The 13,474-nt window shown below is 43.1% G+C and overlaps 1 protein-coding gene across 20 annotated transcripts in view; it reads left to right on the forward strand.

Moving 5' to 3' along the window:
* The first annotated feature begins 228 nt into the window (after nucleotides 1-228).
* mybpha (myosin binding protein Ha) overlaps nucleotides 229-13,474 on the forward strand; it is a 17,222-nt gene continuing 3,976 nt past the window's right edge. Inside the window, exons 1-17 of one of the 20 annotated variants that reach the window (XM_042098661.1) lie at nucleotides 229-555; nucleotides 802-858; nucleotides 1,987-2,043; nucleotides 2,300-2,347; nucleotides 2,566-2,631; nucleotides 2,889-2,972; nucleotides 3,681-3,746; nucleotides 4,028-4,111; nucleotides 4,376-4,423; nucleotides 4,738-4,803; nucleotides 5,167-5,301; nucleotides 5,756-5,923; nucleotides 7,889-7,977; nucleotides 8,316-8,511; nucleotides 9,160-9,299; nucleotides 10,232-10,391; nucleotides 10,978-11,144. In XM_042098661.1, coding sequence (XP_041954595.1) covers nucleotides 333-555; nucleotides 802-858; nucleotides 1,987-2,043; nucleotides 2,300-2,347; nucleotides 2,566-2,631; nucleotides 2,889-2,972; nucleotides 3,681-3,746; nucleotides 4,028-4,111; nucleotides 4,376-4,423; nucleotides 4,738-4,803; nucleotides 5,167-5,301; nucleotides 5,756-5,923; nucleotides 7,889-7,977; nucleotides 8,316-8,511; nucleotides 9,160-9,299; nucleotides 10,232-10,391; nucleotides 10,978-11,144 — 1,854 coding nt within the window. In that variant the 5' untranslated portion in view covers nucleotides 229-332. The remainder of the gene's footprint in view (nucleotides 556-801; nucleotides 859-1,986; nucleotides 2,044-2,299; nucleotides 2,348-2,565; nucleotides 2,632-2,888; nucleotides 2,973-3,680; nucleotides 3,747-4,027; nucleotides 4,112-4,375; nucleotides 4,424-4,737; nucleotides 4,804-5,166; nucleotides 5,302-5,755; nucleotides 5,924-7,888; nucleotides 7,978-8,315; nucleotides 8,512-9,159; nucleotides 9,300-10,231; nucleotides 10,392-10,977; nucleotides 11,145-13,474) is intronic. The other 19 variants (XM_042098662.1, XM_042098664.1, XM_042098663.1 and 16 more) reach the window with 19 other exon arrangements.

Here is a 13,474-nt window from a genome sequence, read left to right on the forward strand (position 1 = left end):
GGAAGACTCGAGTATTAGAACATGATCCATAGGCTAGGCTACTAGATTAGCCAATAAATCAGAATACACAAGTAGGTTAGGAATAGTTTTATGATGACTAAGAGCTAAACAAATGCCTTTCTGGAAACGCATACAATCGGAAATCACTCTTCCTTTCCGTGTCCCATCAGTTTTCAGAGAGTGAGAGGCTATTTAAAGTTTAAATTTAGGGGAGGAGTCCCTAGGGTCCAAAGTCGTGCGCTGTATAAATTACAAGGGTCCCCCTCGTCCTATGTCAGCACGAAGGATTTGTGAAAGGGTGTAGTCCCACAGGGTAGCCTACACTAAGTACCATGCCAGCAAAACCAGCGCCCATCAAGAAGTCCCCCGCCAAGAAGGCGGCGGCAAAGGAGGAAAAACCCGCGGAGCCTGCGCCTGAAGCTCCCCCTGCCGAGGCAGCACCACCGGCGGAAGCTGCCCCCGCAGAGGCTGCTCCTGCAGAAGCTGCACCGGCGGAGGCTGCTCCTGCCCCTGTCGAAGGAGAGGCTGCACCGGCTGCAGAACCTGCAGCTGATGGTAATGTAGCAAATGGGCACAGACAGGGGAAGACCTCAATAATAACCAGCAAATTAACTTTAGTTTTATCAATAACGCCTTCACTCATGGGTTTCCAGTAAACTAGCCTACTCATAACATAGCCTACAGGGAACTTTTTTCATATCCGTCAAATCAAATCACACTCACACCTATTCTAACTCCATTATTATTTGCTTGCAACTATAACGACTTACCCTCGAAATGTGGAAAATTAACATCTATCAGCTGCCCCCGCTCCTGCTGCTGAAGAAGCTGCGCCTGCCGAGGCTCCTGCTGCTGACGGTAAAAAAACAACTCAACTTGTTGTTTATCCTGCCAATAACTTGGATATTTTTTCTGAATTGTTAATTTGGGCTTATATTATATGGTGTAAACGTTAATGCTGAAATGTGCAATATGCAATTTTGCTTTCGGAAACAGAAGTATATTGTCAGCAATTATGATCCAGTGGGCCATGTTGCCAATATTTCAATCCAATTAGTTCTATGAAACTAAGAAGTGAGATGAATGAAATGCACAGAAATAAGCTAATGCAACAAAATTGGGAAAGTAACTTGGATGTCTATCTGCTTTTTGATAATTAAAGCTACATATTACACCAAAATATACAGTATATTGAATTAGCATCATTAAAAAGTCGGTAGGCCTATTCAGTGTTTCTCAAAGTGTGATGCCCCTGTGGAGGGCACAGAGTAAGGGGGTTACTGTGATTTATGAAATGGCACATATTGAAATGTTCATAGGCAAAAGGGAATATGAATATTTGGGGGCAAGTGCAAGGGGGTCTGACTTGAACAATTTGGGAACCACTGGTATAGGCTAAATTAGGACTTTCGAATAGTCATGTTGATGATGCTATATCACGTTGTCCAAATTAATTTAGGTAATAGCCTACCTGGCATAAGGACTACACAAGAAAAAACTAGATTGAATACATTAACAATCCCTGTGAACTGTATGGGTGTATTTGTTTGATGCATACAGATCTACTTGCTGGAGCTACTGGTGTTTACAAACTACTGGTTAAGATGCATCTCTCTTTGAATGGCATCAGCCAGCATTTCTATCTAATTATTTGGGCATGTCCTACTATAGATTTTCTTCTCAACATGTGATTTCACCTTTAAACCGCTAACATGGCTTGCAATAATTTGCTTTACCTGCCTTTCCTGCTACTGTGTAATTTGCCTGGAGCTGTGGGTAGAATGTAATAACAGTCCCATAATTACATTCTGTTACAACTATTAATTATGTCACATCAGTGATCCCCAGTGACTAAGTGGGACATCTTTGACACACAGTAACCTGCTCCTTACTAATTGCTTACTACAGTGGCTTTCAGGGCAAGTTTTGACACAGCTCTTCCCACCCCACTGTCCTCTCACTAACCCTCCTAACATTTAACATCAGCTGCTCCTCCTGCCACGGACGAGACTGCTGCTCCCAAGGCCGAAGCACCTGCAGCGGGTAAACAGAAGCAACAACACTTAACACTTTCTGTTGCTATTCTGATGCCTGTAATACACAGCTATGAGTTGCTATTCTAATGCCTTTTAATAAAGCCTTGAAAAGGTATCCCATTGCTTTGCTGCTTATTTACTAAACTGGACTGACCATCTATATTGACCTCAACACTGATTTCTAAGACCGTATCAGTCACTGCTTTCCAAAGAATGGTTCCCATGTACTAAATGCAATCTTACTAACTTCTAATTAATATTAGCTCCCGCTGCTGAAGAGCCTGCTGCTGAAGCTGACGCCCCAGCCGAGGGTAACTAGATCCTGTTGCAACCACTCACAACATACTGTATGCTGACAGCACTAATGACCTCCAGGAGGCCATAAACTAAAGAGGGGGAACTTGTCCACCCCTCGCACACTGCTCACCTCCTGCTTCTGCCATTTAGCTTTTATTATCATCATCAACAAGTCCTCAAGTGTTCAATAACTGTCAGGTCGGTTCACTAACATCGAACGTTTAACAATCAGCTGCCGCCGCTCCTGCTGAAGAGGCCGCTGCTCCTGCCCCTGCTGAAGGAGATGCCCCGGCCGAGGGTAAAGGCAGACGTGGGCGTTTAGGCCTGCGCCTCATTTCTCTTTGCTTTTGGCGCATGACATACAACCTCCAGTAGATGCATTCAAGTAAACAGCAACAACAATAGCAGCCGTATTGCCATTACTGTTTACTTTTGACGGATAACAAAAAAAAGCATTTGTACACATCCTAACGCCCTTGCAGCCAGATGTGTTGAAATGATTTTTGAAAGCTTTTTGAAAGCAGCTCTTATCTAACATGGATTGTCTAACGCTAGCTGCTGCTGCTCCCGCTGAACCTGCTGCTGAAGAAGGCGCTGCTCCTGCAGCTGAGGCCCCCACGGCCGAGGCCCCCGCCGAGGGTAAACCACCTCTCCAGAAAGCTAACCAAGCTAAAGACAGTTAGCTGTGTTTTGTTTGCTGTGCTGAAAGACAAAACAAATACGGAGATAACATATTTCCTGGTAATGATAATGCCCCCTACTCACCTCTTGCTTCTTGCTTTTAGCCTTTATTGACATCAACATCTACTTGAGTGTTCAATAACTGTCAGGTCGGTTCACTAACATCAAACGTTTAGGCATGCGCCTTATTTCTCTTTCCTTTGGTGCATGACCTACAATCCCTTAGAAACTGCATGCAAGTAAACAGCAACAACAATAGCAGCAGTACTGTCATTACTGTTTACCTTTGACGGATAACAAAAAAAAAGCATTTGTACACATCCTAACGCCCTTGCAGCCAGATGTGTTGAAATGATTTTTGAAAGCAGCTCTTCTCTAACATGGGTTGTCTAACGCTAGCTGCTGCTGCTCCCTCTGAACCTGCTGCTGAAGAAGGCGCTGCTCCCGCAGCTGAGGCCAAAGACAGTTAGCTGTGTTTGAGATTTTGTTTGCTGTACTGAAAAACAAAACAAACATGAAGTTTTATGGAGATATGTTTACTGTTAATGATAATGCCTCTTACTCACCTCTTGCTTCTTGCATTTAGCCTTTATTGACATCAAAATCTACTTTAGTATTTCAATAACTGTCAGGTCGGTTCACTAACATCGAACGTTTAACAATCAGCTGCCGCCGCTCCTGCTGAAGAGGCCGCTGCTCCTGCCCCTGCTGAAGGAGATGCCCCGGCCGAGGGTAAAGGCAGACGTGGGCGTTTAGGCCTGCGCCTCATTTCTCTTTGCTTTGGTGCATGAGTGACATACAACCTCCAGTAACTGCATTCATGTTAACAGTAACAACAACCACAACAACATCAACAACAACAGTAACAACAACAACAGTGCAGTCATGACTGCTTACCTTTGACTGACATGACATAATTCAACATTTTAACACATCCAAGGGTCCTAGCAGCCAGATGTGTTGAAATGATTTTTGAAAGCAGCTCTTATCTAACATGGGTTGTCTAACGCTAGCTGCTGCTGCTCCCGCTGAACCTGCTGCTGAAGAAGGCGCTGCTCCTGCAGCCGAGGCCCCCGCGGCCGAGGCCCCCGCCGAGGGTAAACTTTAGCCTACTCCAGAAATCGAACTAAGCTAAAGATAGCTAGCCAAGATTGTCATTACTAAAACTGATTTTGTTTGCTCAACTTGAAAACAAACAAACAAACAAACAAAAACACAGGTAGGGATGGATATATAATGTTATACTGATAATGATAACATCAGGGGACTTCATCATCCATCCCTGCTCGCAGAAATCATTTTATTTACACTCATGCTAACTGCTGCTTTGCTAATGGAACTCAAACCTTTACATGCTTTAGCTCCCACTGAAGATGCTGCGGCCGCTCCTGCTGAGGCACCTGCTGAGGGTAAATTTTATTCACATAAAGACTAATTCTGAGATCACAACTTCTAAGGCCATGTTTGGGGGTTAGAATTTATCATATGTATTTCTGGGCCGAGAATGGCCTTATTTGACACATAAAATGTAAATATTTCAATATAGAACATAGAGGCAGCTCTAGAAACAGGCATACTCTGTATTTTACGAAATTAGAACATTTCGAAAAGTAAATTAATCTCAATCATTTAGTGTAGTTATAAAAAAGATTCGGCCCCCATCATTGTTTTTTCTATCTGTGCTTCTAACTTTGTGCTAACATGAGTGCTCATCTAATGCTAGCTGCTCCTGCTGAGGCTGCACCAGTGGAGGAGCCCCCCAAACCTCCTACTCCTCCTCCTCCCCCAGGTAAAGTATCCCTGCTCTCACTCAGCCCTGCACCTGCAGAGCTCCACTGTTCAGTCTCATCAAGTAAAAGTTCCACTTTTGTCAGTTGGCAAAATTTAGGGGGGAGAAGCAGTGAACTCAGTAGACTAACATATCCACTGTTGAGGAATTTGTTTTCTTGACTTATTTTGACTTTTACTGAACTTTTCTCTTTACCATCCATCAGCTTCATTCATCCTTCATCTAATTTTATTTTGTATTCATCATTCATCAATTTAACTTCCATTCATATACAGTATTTTTCACGTCTTAGGCCTACATGATGTTTACGCATGCCTGTCTTTTGTGTTAATAAAACTGTCAGTCAATTTTACTACTACCTAGAGCCCACCAGTGCTCCACTGAATCTGACCGTGGAGGATGTCAACGCTACCTCTGTTACCCTCAAATGGCAGCAGCCTGAGACCATCGGTGACTCTGGCCTGGACGGATACACAGTGGAGTACTGCAAAGAGGGAGGTGTGTGCATTTGATTCATGGCCCCATCAACAGGCAGATGATTAATTTTGATTTTAAACTCAGCCTATTATTAACATTATGAGCTCATTTACCAGGAAAAATGAGTAAGAGTAAGATGTGTTCTTAGATGTGACTGTAGTAGTCGGATGGTGTTCTTGCACCTGTCTTTAAAATGTCAACTGCAGATTGATTCGTACTATGCCCCAGGCCCCTATTTGGAGGGATACATTTCAACAGCTGTCACTATATCTTCAAAAGACACTTTTAGATCTCTAAGACTCATGATGTCACTTAAGAACATCTCAGAATAATCTAATGTCTATTTAAGTATGCTCACGTTTTACATCTTTTACACACATTTTAAGATAGAGCATCAGAATATATTGCAGATAACTCAACATTCCTTGTATTGTATTATTTCTGGTTGATGACAACTTTTTGTTAATGTTTTTAGCCGCTGAATGGGTTGTGGCCAATGCTGAGCTCACGGTGGCAACCAAACTAGTTGTTGCAGGCTTGACAACTGGGGATGTCCTGAATATGCGTGTGGTTGCTGTGAACCCTGGAGGTCGCAGTGAACCTGCTGTCTTGGCCGAGGCTGTTCCTGTTCATGATCTTGTGGGTGAGTTGATATATACACTTTCATGGTGTATTTTAGCTTGTGTAAACGTTGTCTATTTTTTGTCATCAGAATTTGAGAAACACCAAGTTTATCACTCTAGCTGCTCTGGAGAAATATTAGTCTTGGGCTCCTCATATTAAAACAGGAAGGTGCTCATGTTACTGGATGGGCTCTTTGGCCGCCACATGAGCAGGTGGAGGTGGACCGTCTCCAAGCAGTCAGTTGGTACTCTGTACCACTCTCGTCCAATGGCTTCCACAGCTGTGGGCACATATATCCTGTTGGCTTGTGCTGACAAGAGCTTTCATTAGCATTAAATTATGAACATTGAGACCCTAGGGGCTAGCGGGTCACGTGCAACCTGATTCCAGAGTGGGAGAGATCGAAGAACACTCAAGCTGGTCATTAGTTTAAAACTATTGGGACAGTTTATTGGTGTTTCAGTGTGAAGGAGAAACTTTGTAAATTTGACAGGAAAGGAATGTTAGATTTCTGTCAGGCAGGGTCATGGTAACTCTGTAACCCACTCTCAGCTGTAACGGACACCAACAGGTGTAGTGCTTGACCAATGTTTGGGTTAAATGACACTGATCTTGCCCCCTGCCCCTCCTAATTTGTGTCTGTTTACTCACTGTCACTGGGCCCATAAAATAATCCTAATTTACTCATTAATTTACATGCAGTTGATGTAATAGATGGCGATACTTGTGCTATATATAGACAAATGGATTTAAGTGCATGAAGCTTTTATAAAATATCTGAGCAGTTTTTGAGATAAGGTTTTAAGCTTCTACAGTATGTTTTTCGAATGGCTTCTTGAATTCTTTTCATATAGTTGAAGACTCTAAAAATTACAGTTTTTAGAGTTTATATAGGAAGTGTTAATGGATATTGTTAGAGACACTAACATGAAGAGCCAAAGGAAACTCCTAGGAAATAATGCTTCATTTATTTGAATTGAAGCATATGTTTACGTTTTCTATTGAAAAAAATATTTCCTGTAAACTCCTCCAAACATGATAGACAGACATGTACACAAGGACGAAAGTAACCAGGTCAGGTATCATTATGTTTAGTCAGGGGAAGGAGAGGTGTAACCTGAGTATAATTGAGGTCAGGCTGAAAGTGACCTGAGCCAGATAAATCACACCGTGTGTCATTCTGCCAGCTGGGTCTTATGCCTTACAGATCCTGAGACGGCGGATTGGCTGTTCAGCAAATTGTTTGTTGTGTAAAAAGAAAATTAAAACAATGGCCTAGGGTTGTTTCTGAATGCCAGAAAAATAACTGGGAAGTCACACACTTAGCACGGATTAAGCACCAAAGGAGCTTTGGTGTGTGTGCGTGTGTGTGTGTGTGTGTGTGTGTGTGTGTGTGTGTGGAGTGGGGGGTCTCTGGCTAGCCTCCTTTGTTGGAGAATCTGCTCTCCTGACAGTTTGGGGTCCAACGCCCCCCCCCCACCAAACACACACCATTCTACCCCCAGTCCCCCCCACCCGCCCCAGAGTGATGGTGACAAGTGTGGAGACAGAACTCCGCATGCGAGATTATGAGTGTGGGAAGGGGGACATGGGGGCTGTAGAGTGGAAAGGATAGCCGGCTCATGTGTCCAGTAAGTCCCCTAAACCCGTCGGAGATTTGCTGGTTATCTCGAAACATGCAGCGTGCTTGAAACATGCAAGTCTCCAGTGGAAACATATCCGGTGGCCATGCGGTTTGGTGCACCTTGTGAAGCATTCACAGAAGCTCAAGTAGCTTTCACCTTAATAGGCTGATGGGAAAATGATCTAAAGCAAGCAGAATGATATGCTTTCAGTTACATTTTCTTTGCCTTCTGCCTGAGTGCTAGTGTATGTTGACAAACCCTCTGTAACACGTGTAGAAAGAGGCTTTAGGTTGAAATAATGTCCTCGCACCCTAAACATGATTCATTCATGTAAAGTAAATATTTGCATTCTGTTGCAGAGCGCCCTAAGGTCCGCCTACCACGCTCTCTAAGAACAAGATATGTCAGAAAAGTGGGTGCGCAGATCAACCTTGTCATCCCTTTCCTTGTAAGTTAGAGCATAACAAGTTCATAATATCCAGTCATCTAAAAGTGCATGATAATGACTGTCTACACAATCTACAAAATTCTCATGGTTTAGAATGTAACACCTGCATTGAAAAGCACAGTGCTGAGACTTGTATGTAAGTGTAAGCTGAGTGTATAATTACTGTGTAACAAGCACAATAATGATGATCTGACATTGACACCTTCAGTGACGCTGCAATTCATTCTAGGTATTAATTTGAAAATAATATTTTTATTGATACATGGGTGTGTGTTAATGACTTTGCATTATTTAATTATTTAATTAATTTATTAATTTCATTAATTTAACTTATACAGGGAAAGCCCAAACCTGTGGTCTCCTGGACCAAGGATGGCGAGCCTCTTGACACCAAGAGAGTAGGCATTCGCAATAGTGACAGAGACAGCATCCTGTTCATCCGTACATCTGAGAGAGAAGACTCAGGCGTCTATGAGATTACTGTGAAGATTGACAGCTTTCTTGATAAAGCTTCCCTAACCCTTCAGATTGTGGGTGAGTGGAATATGAAAATTATTCATTATTGTTGTAGAAATAACAACAATAAACATTGTTGAGCTTAGACTTTTTGGATATATCAATTTGGTATTAAATTAAAGGAACACGCCACCGTTTTATGAAATTTAACGGTTATTCAGGTTATTCACCATCTCCCCTAGAGTTAGATAAGTGAGCAAAAACCTTTTTGTCTCCGTGCATGCATTGTCGTAGTCCGGCAGCGCCTTGGCTAGGTAGCATAGCAAATGGAATTCTTTTGTTGCCGGATAGCATGTTGTGAGTAAAAGTGAGCAAACCAACAAAAAAAAACTAATTACTTCTTGTGGCCTGCATATTCACTGCGTATAGGACTACGACAATGAATGCACGGAGACAAAAAGGTTTTTGCTCACTTAACTACCTCTAGGGAAGACAGTGAATAACCCAATTTCATAAAACGGTGGCGTGTTCCTTTAACATAGCAATATATGGGGAATCTTAAACTGTATTTATTTTTCACAGGTAGCACAATTAACTATGGACATGTGTCAGTGGTGTCCTCAGAGCCCCAAGTGTCTGAGTCTTGGCCCAAGTGTCTAGATGCCTGTAATTCTTTGCCTATAACTCTAACAAGTGCCTATAACTCTTTCTGTCAACTCCTCTCAGACTTGCCTGGTCCTCCTACCAGTGTCAAGCTTGTGGACACATGGGGCTTCAATGCTGCCCTGGAGTGGACTCCACCCAAAGACAGCGGCAACACAGAAATCACTGGCTACAATGTCCAGAAGGCTGACAAGAAAACTGGGGTGAGCCACAAAACTGAAAAGGAAAAAAAAGTGATCAAAAGAGTGCCAAATAAATAGGAACTAAAGGGAAACAGAAATACAGTTATAACCTGTTTATTTGATCAATGTGTTTAATTCCTCCTTCCAAAATGGGTGCTAAACAAGGGTGTTCTGTCAGATGTGCTCAGACTGATGAATGATTTATTTTCATAAGGTCTCTCCGTGCCTTGTCAGACTACTTAACACAGTGATCGCTAATGGCAATGGAAGGATGTGGTTGATAGCTGTGAGCCCCTCACAGAGAGAAAGAGAGAGAAAGAGAGAGAGAGAGAGAGAGAGAGAGAGAGAGAGAGGGAGAGACTAAGATGGAGAGAGAGATGCTGTTGTAAGGTAAGGTGAGGACTAATTTAGTTACTTGCCAAGTCTGTAAGTCTAAACCTGGAGTCCCTGCCTCCTCACCCTCTATAAGGACATCCCACTTGTCTATCGGCTTGTATGGTTGTTTGAGACATGTAGCAGATGCTTATGTGATGACGGATCATGAGTTGGGACTTAGACGTATACAGACAGGCTGTACGTGTGAGAGAGAGAGAGAGAGAGAGTGAGAAAGTAAGAGAGAGAAATGGAGAGAGAGAGGGAGTGTATGAGAGAAGTGGATGACAGCTCGTTGCCTAGAGACTGTCAAAGTGAAAAATCATGATCCTGAGTAACAAGTCTGATGTCAACACGCAACCCTGAAAATATACACCGTATGTGCAGAAGAGACACTCACCACAAACATTTGAGTGACCGCCTGTCATAGCAACAGATGAGATCAGGTGTCTTGTCTAGCGAGGAAGGAACAGCCAGAAACGAGTAGTTTCCTGTTTTGTTGCTATTGGTATTCGTTGCCTTGTTTTCATACATAGTGAGGTTTTCTTTTTATTATTTATTATTCTTTGCTGTATCTACAGGAATGGTTCACCGTACTGGAGAACTACCACAGGCTAAATGCCACCATCTCCGACCTCATCATGGGTAACTCCTACAACTTCCGCGTGTTCTCCGTGAACAAAGTTGGCGTTAGCGAGAAGTCCGTGACAACAAAAGAGGTAGCCACCATTCAAAAAACAGGTGAGGACTGCCACTTGCCTCTGCTGGAACTTTAAGTCCCCCGCATTCATGTCGAGGACATGTCCTATGCTGCTCGGGCCTGCATCTGTGCCTATCTATAAGATAAGAGTAGACGCTCCTGCTAAGTACCCATCGTGTCATTATCAGTTGTGATATTCTCATTCCAATCACGGGTGGTGGTGGTGGTGGTGTGTGTGTGTGGGGGGGGGTTCTTTAACAACAGAGGAGATTACGGCAGAGCACAACAGAGATAACATTCCACCACCCTGGTGGTACAGTAGTGCTCTTATCCTGTTACAGCAAAACTACGGCTCTGGTATGAGGTAAGCCTATGGGCATCAAGGTGCTATTTTTGGAGGCAGATCTGGAGTAGTTTTTCAGACACCCAATGTTTGTCACATGGACTGAGAGTTATGCTGACAATGTATTAATGCATATCATTTAGCCACTCAGTCAAGTGTTATTCGACAAAATATGGCACCTCAGTTCAGGTCTCCAGAGCAAACTAAAGATGAGGAAGTACCAGCTCTGGAGACAGATAAGGGTTGTGCTGGATGTAACAGGTGTGTTCTTTTACAACTGTCAGTTCCGACTGAGGTTGTGCCTTGCCGCGCAGGTATCGTCTACACGCCTCCAGAGTACCAGGAGCATGATTTCAGCGAGGTTCCCAAGTTCACCGCACCCCTCATCGACAGAGCCGCCACTGTGGGCTACACCACCAAACTGCTGTGTGCCGTGCGTGGATGTCCCAAGGTGAGGAACTCCCTTTTGTCAGGTCACATCTGTTCAACACAGTGAGCTGTATATGTGTGTTTGTGTGTATGTACTGTGTGTGTGTGTGTGTGTGTGTGTGTGTGTGTGTGTGTGTGTGTGTGTGTGTGTGTGTGTGTGTGTGTTTGTGTGTGTGTGAGAAAGATAATTTAAGAAGTCACCCCAGGTGCTCCATAACCCCTCAATGAAAATGTACCCTCACTCTATTAAAGAAATGTTTGTAAACATGTCACCTAACTGATTAGATTCCTTCTTCCCTCTTGGTTATGAGGTTACGCTACAGTTAACCTTTGCAAAGGAACTGCCTTTGTGAAAATACTAATATTATACTTTACAAAGGGTGTCTTGTATAGTACAGATGATATTGATATAATAGAGCTCAAACCAGAGACCGGATTTTTACATGTACACTGTGTGAAACATACAGCTGTATTATGTTACCCATAAAAGAAAAAAGGCGAAGATGCTGTGTACACATGTTAAAAAGGGAAACATAATATGACCTAAACGTCCTTGGCTTCACACTCAATAAATAGACGGGGTGAGTTTGCGGTGAGGAGCCGCTGTCACATTTCTCGGATGGCTGTGCGATGTCTCAAGTCCATCGCAAGGTTGCAAAAAGCCTCTGCAGGCACTGGTCACTTTGCCACGGCGCATGACCCATGCTGCCCAGCTATGGGGAGCAGCTCGCTCTGGACCCTTTAGGTTGCCACTCAGTCGGAGCCGCACTTTGGAAAAGCCAAGCGTCAAATTTCGGGGCACAGCTGTGGGGGGATATGAAGTTCCTGGCAGAATGTGTGTCATGACTCACTTTTGTATGCACAGCACAGCACAGCACAGCAAAGCTTAACGTGTACAGTAGTCAGCTCCATGTGTTGTGGTAATTGTGCTGTCCTGAACATTATCACTGTAACAGGCCTCTCACCCAGCGGACGGAGGCCTAGTTATGGGCATACATTCCCCTACACAAACACACAAACTTCAATGTCCGAAAACTGAAACTGGGTTTAGTTTGAAATAGATTTGTTATCACTTCTGTGTTCCAAAGAAGCTTAATTCTGATATTCCACTTCCCTTTTGAAGGGCGCCACCGTCTTTTCAAGTTCCTCAGAATTATGTGATTCTCCACCCAGTCAAGGACACTGCTCAGACCATAGCATTACTTATCTCCTTTGTGAAGACCATTCATTACACCTCACATAGATCTTTACCTGGGTATGGAGCAACCCCCTTTAAATCAACTGGCATTTAAAGAGGTGTTGAGCTGCCAAAAGGCTGTGAAGAACTAAAGAAAGTCAGCGAGCCACTCAGAGGACAGGCCATGCAGACATAGCATTTCTTTCTTATCTTCTCTGCAAGCCATGTCTGCAGTCTATTTAATGGAGTCCTATTTTGGTCCTCACGCTATGTTGACCGGCACTGCATGTCACTTTCCTGTCTCAAACCATTGGGTTGTGGTTTAGGTCAAAAATACCTATAGTTGAGTACATGTTTTACAGGACTGTTTCTGCGCTTTGTGAGCTGTGGCGTGCCTAGCATTTTCTGTTGGCCCACAAAGCAGCCTTTCAGTGTACAGATATGCTTATTGATGGAGAATTCGGCCAGTTTAGACACATTATCACCTTACTGATTGAATTTATTGGGCTTTGTGACCTCAAAGGTCAGTGAAGTAATCCTTCGTCGAAACACACGGGAAGGGGGTTGTTGCATGTTTTACATCTTGTTAAGAAGATACTCATCATGGCACCCAGCTGTTGTGCATATTACAACAAAAAATATCTTTGCATTAGCTTTCATGGCCCTGACACCACAAAAGGTCAACATGCTTTTTATGGTTTTGCATTCATGACATGTTGGTTACACTGTTTTCTTTGCTCCCGAGCTGATTTAATGTGTTTAATAATAAAACCACGCAGGTCTCGATGTACCTGGCGAAGACCTGAGAGGTCAAAATGTAGTACCTGTGAAATCACCTTGGGAGCAAAGAAGACAGTGTGCAGATATATTTTTTATTTTTCCTTTTCATCAGTCAGTATCTGGCGCCTGTTGTAATATATAGACGTGCATGCATTCTTACCTTATGTTGGTTATGCTGAGCAGTCCTTTGTTATATGAAGCCTCAACTTGTTGATCGTCATTCTTTATTTTTTTTGTGTCTTTCTTTATTTGATAATCCTCATGTTTTCTTTCTGTGTTGTTCCCAAATCTAGTTCAGCTCATGCAGACATTCAGTGAAAATAGTTTATTCATGAATTAAGTTGCATAAATAACGTTTGGAATCTTAACCTTTACTCTTGCATACCTCTACTGAG

Source organism: Alosa sapidissima, chromosome 7 (genome assembly GCF_018492685.1).
Source record: "Alosa sapidissima isolate fAloSap1 chromosome 7, fAloSap1.pri, whole genome shotgun sequence".
Lineage (NCBI taxonomy): Eukaryota > Metazoa > Chordata > Actinopteri > Clupeiformes > Clupeidae > Alosa > Alosa sapidissima.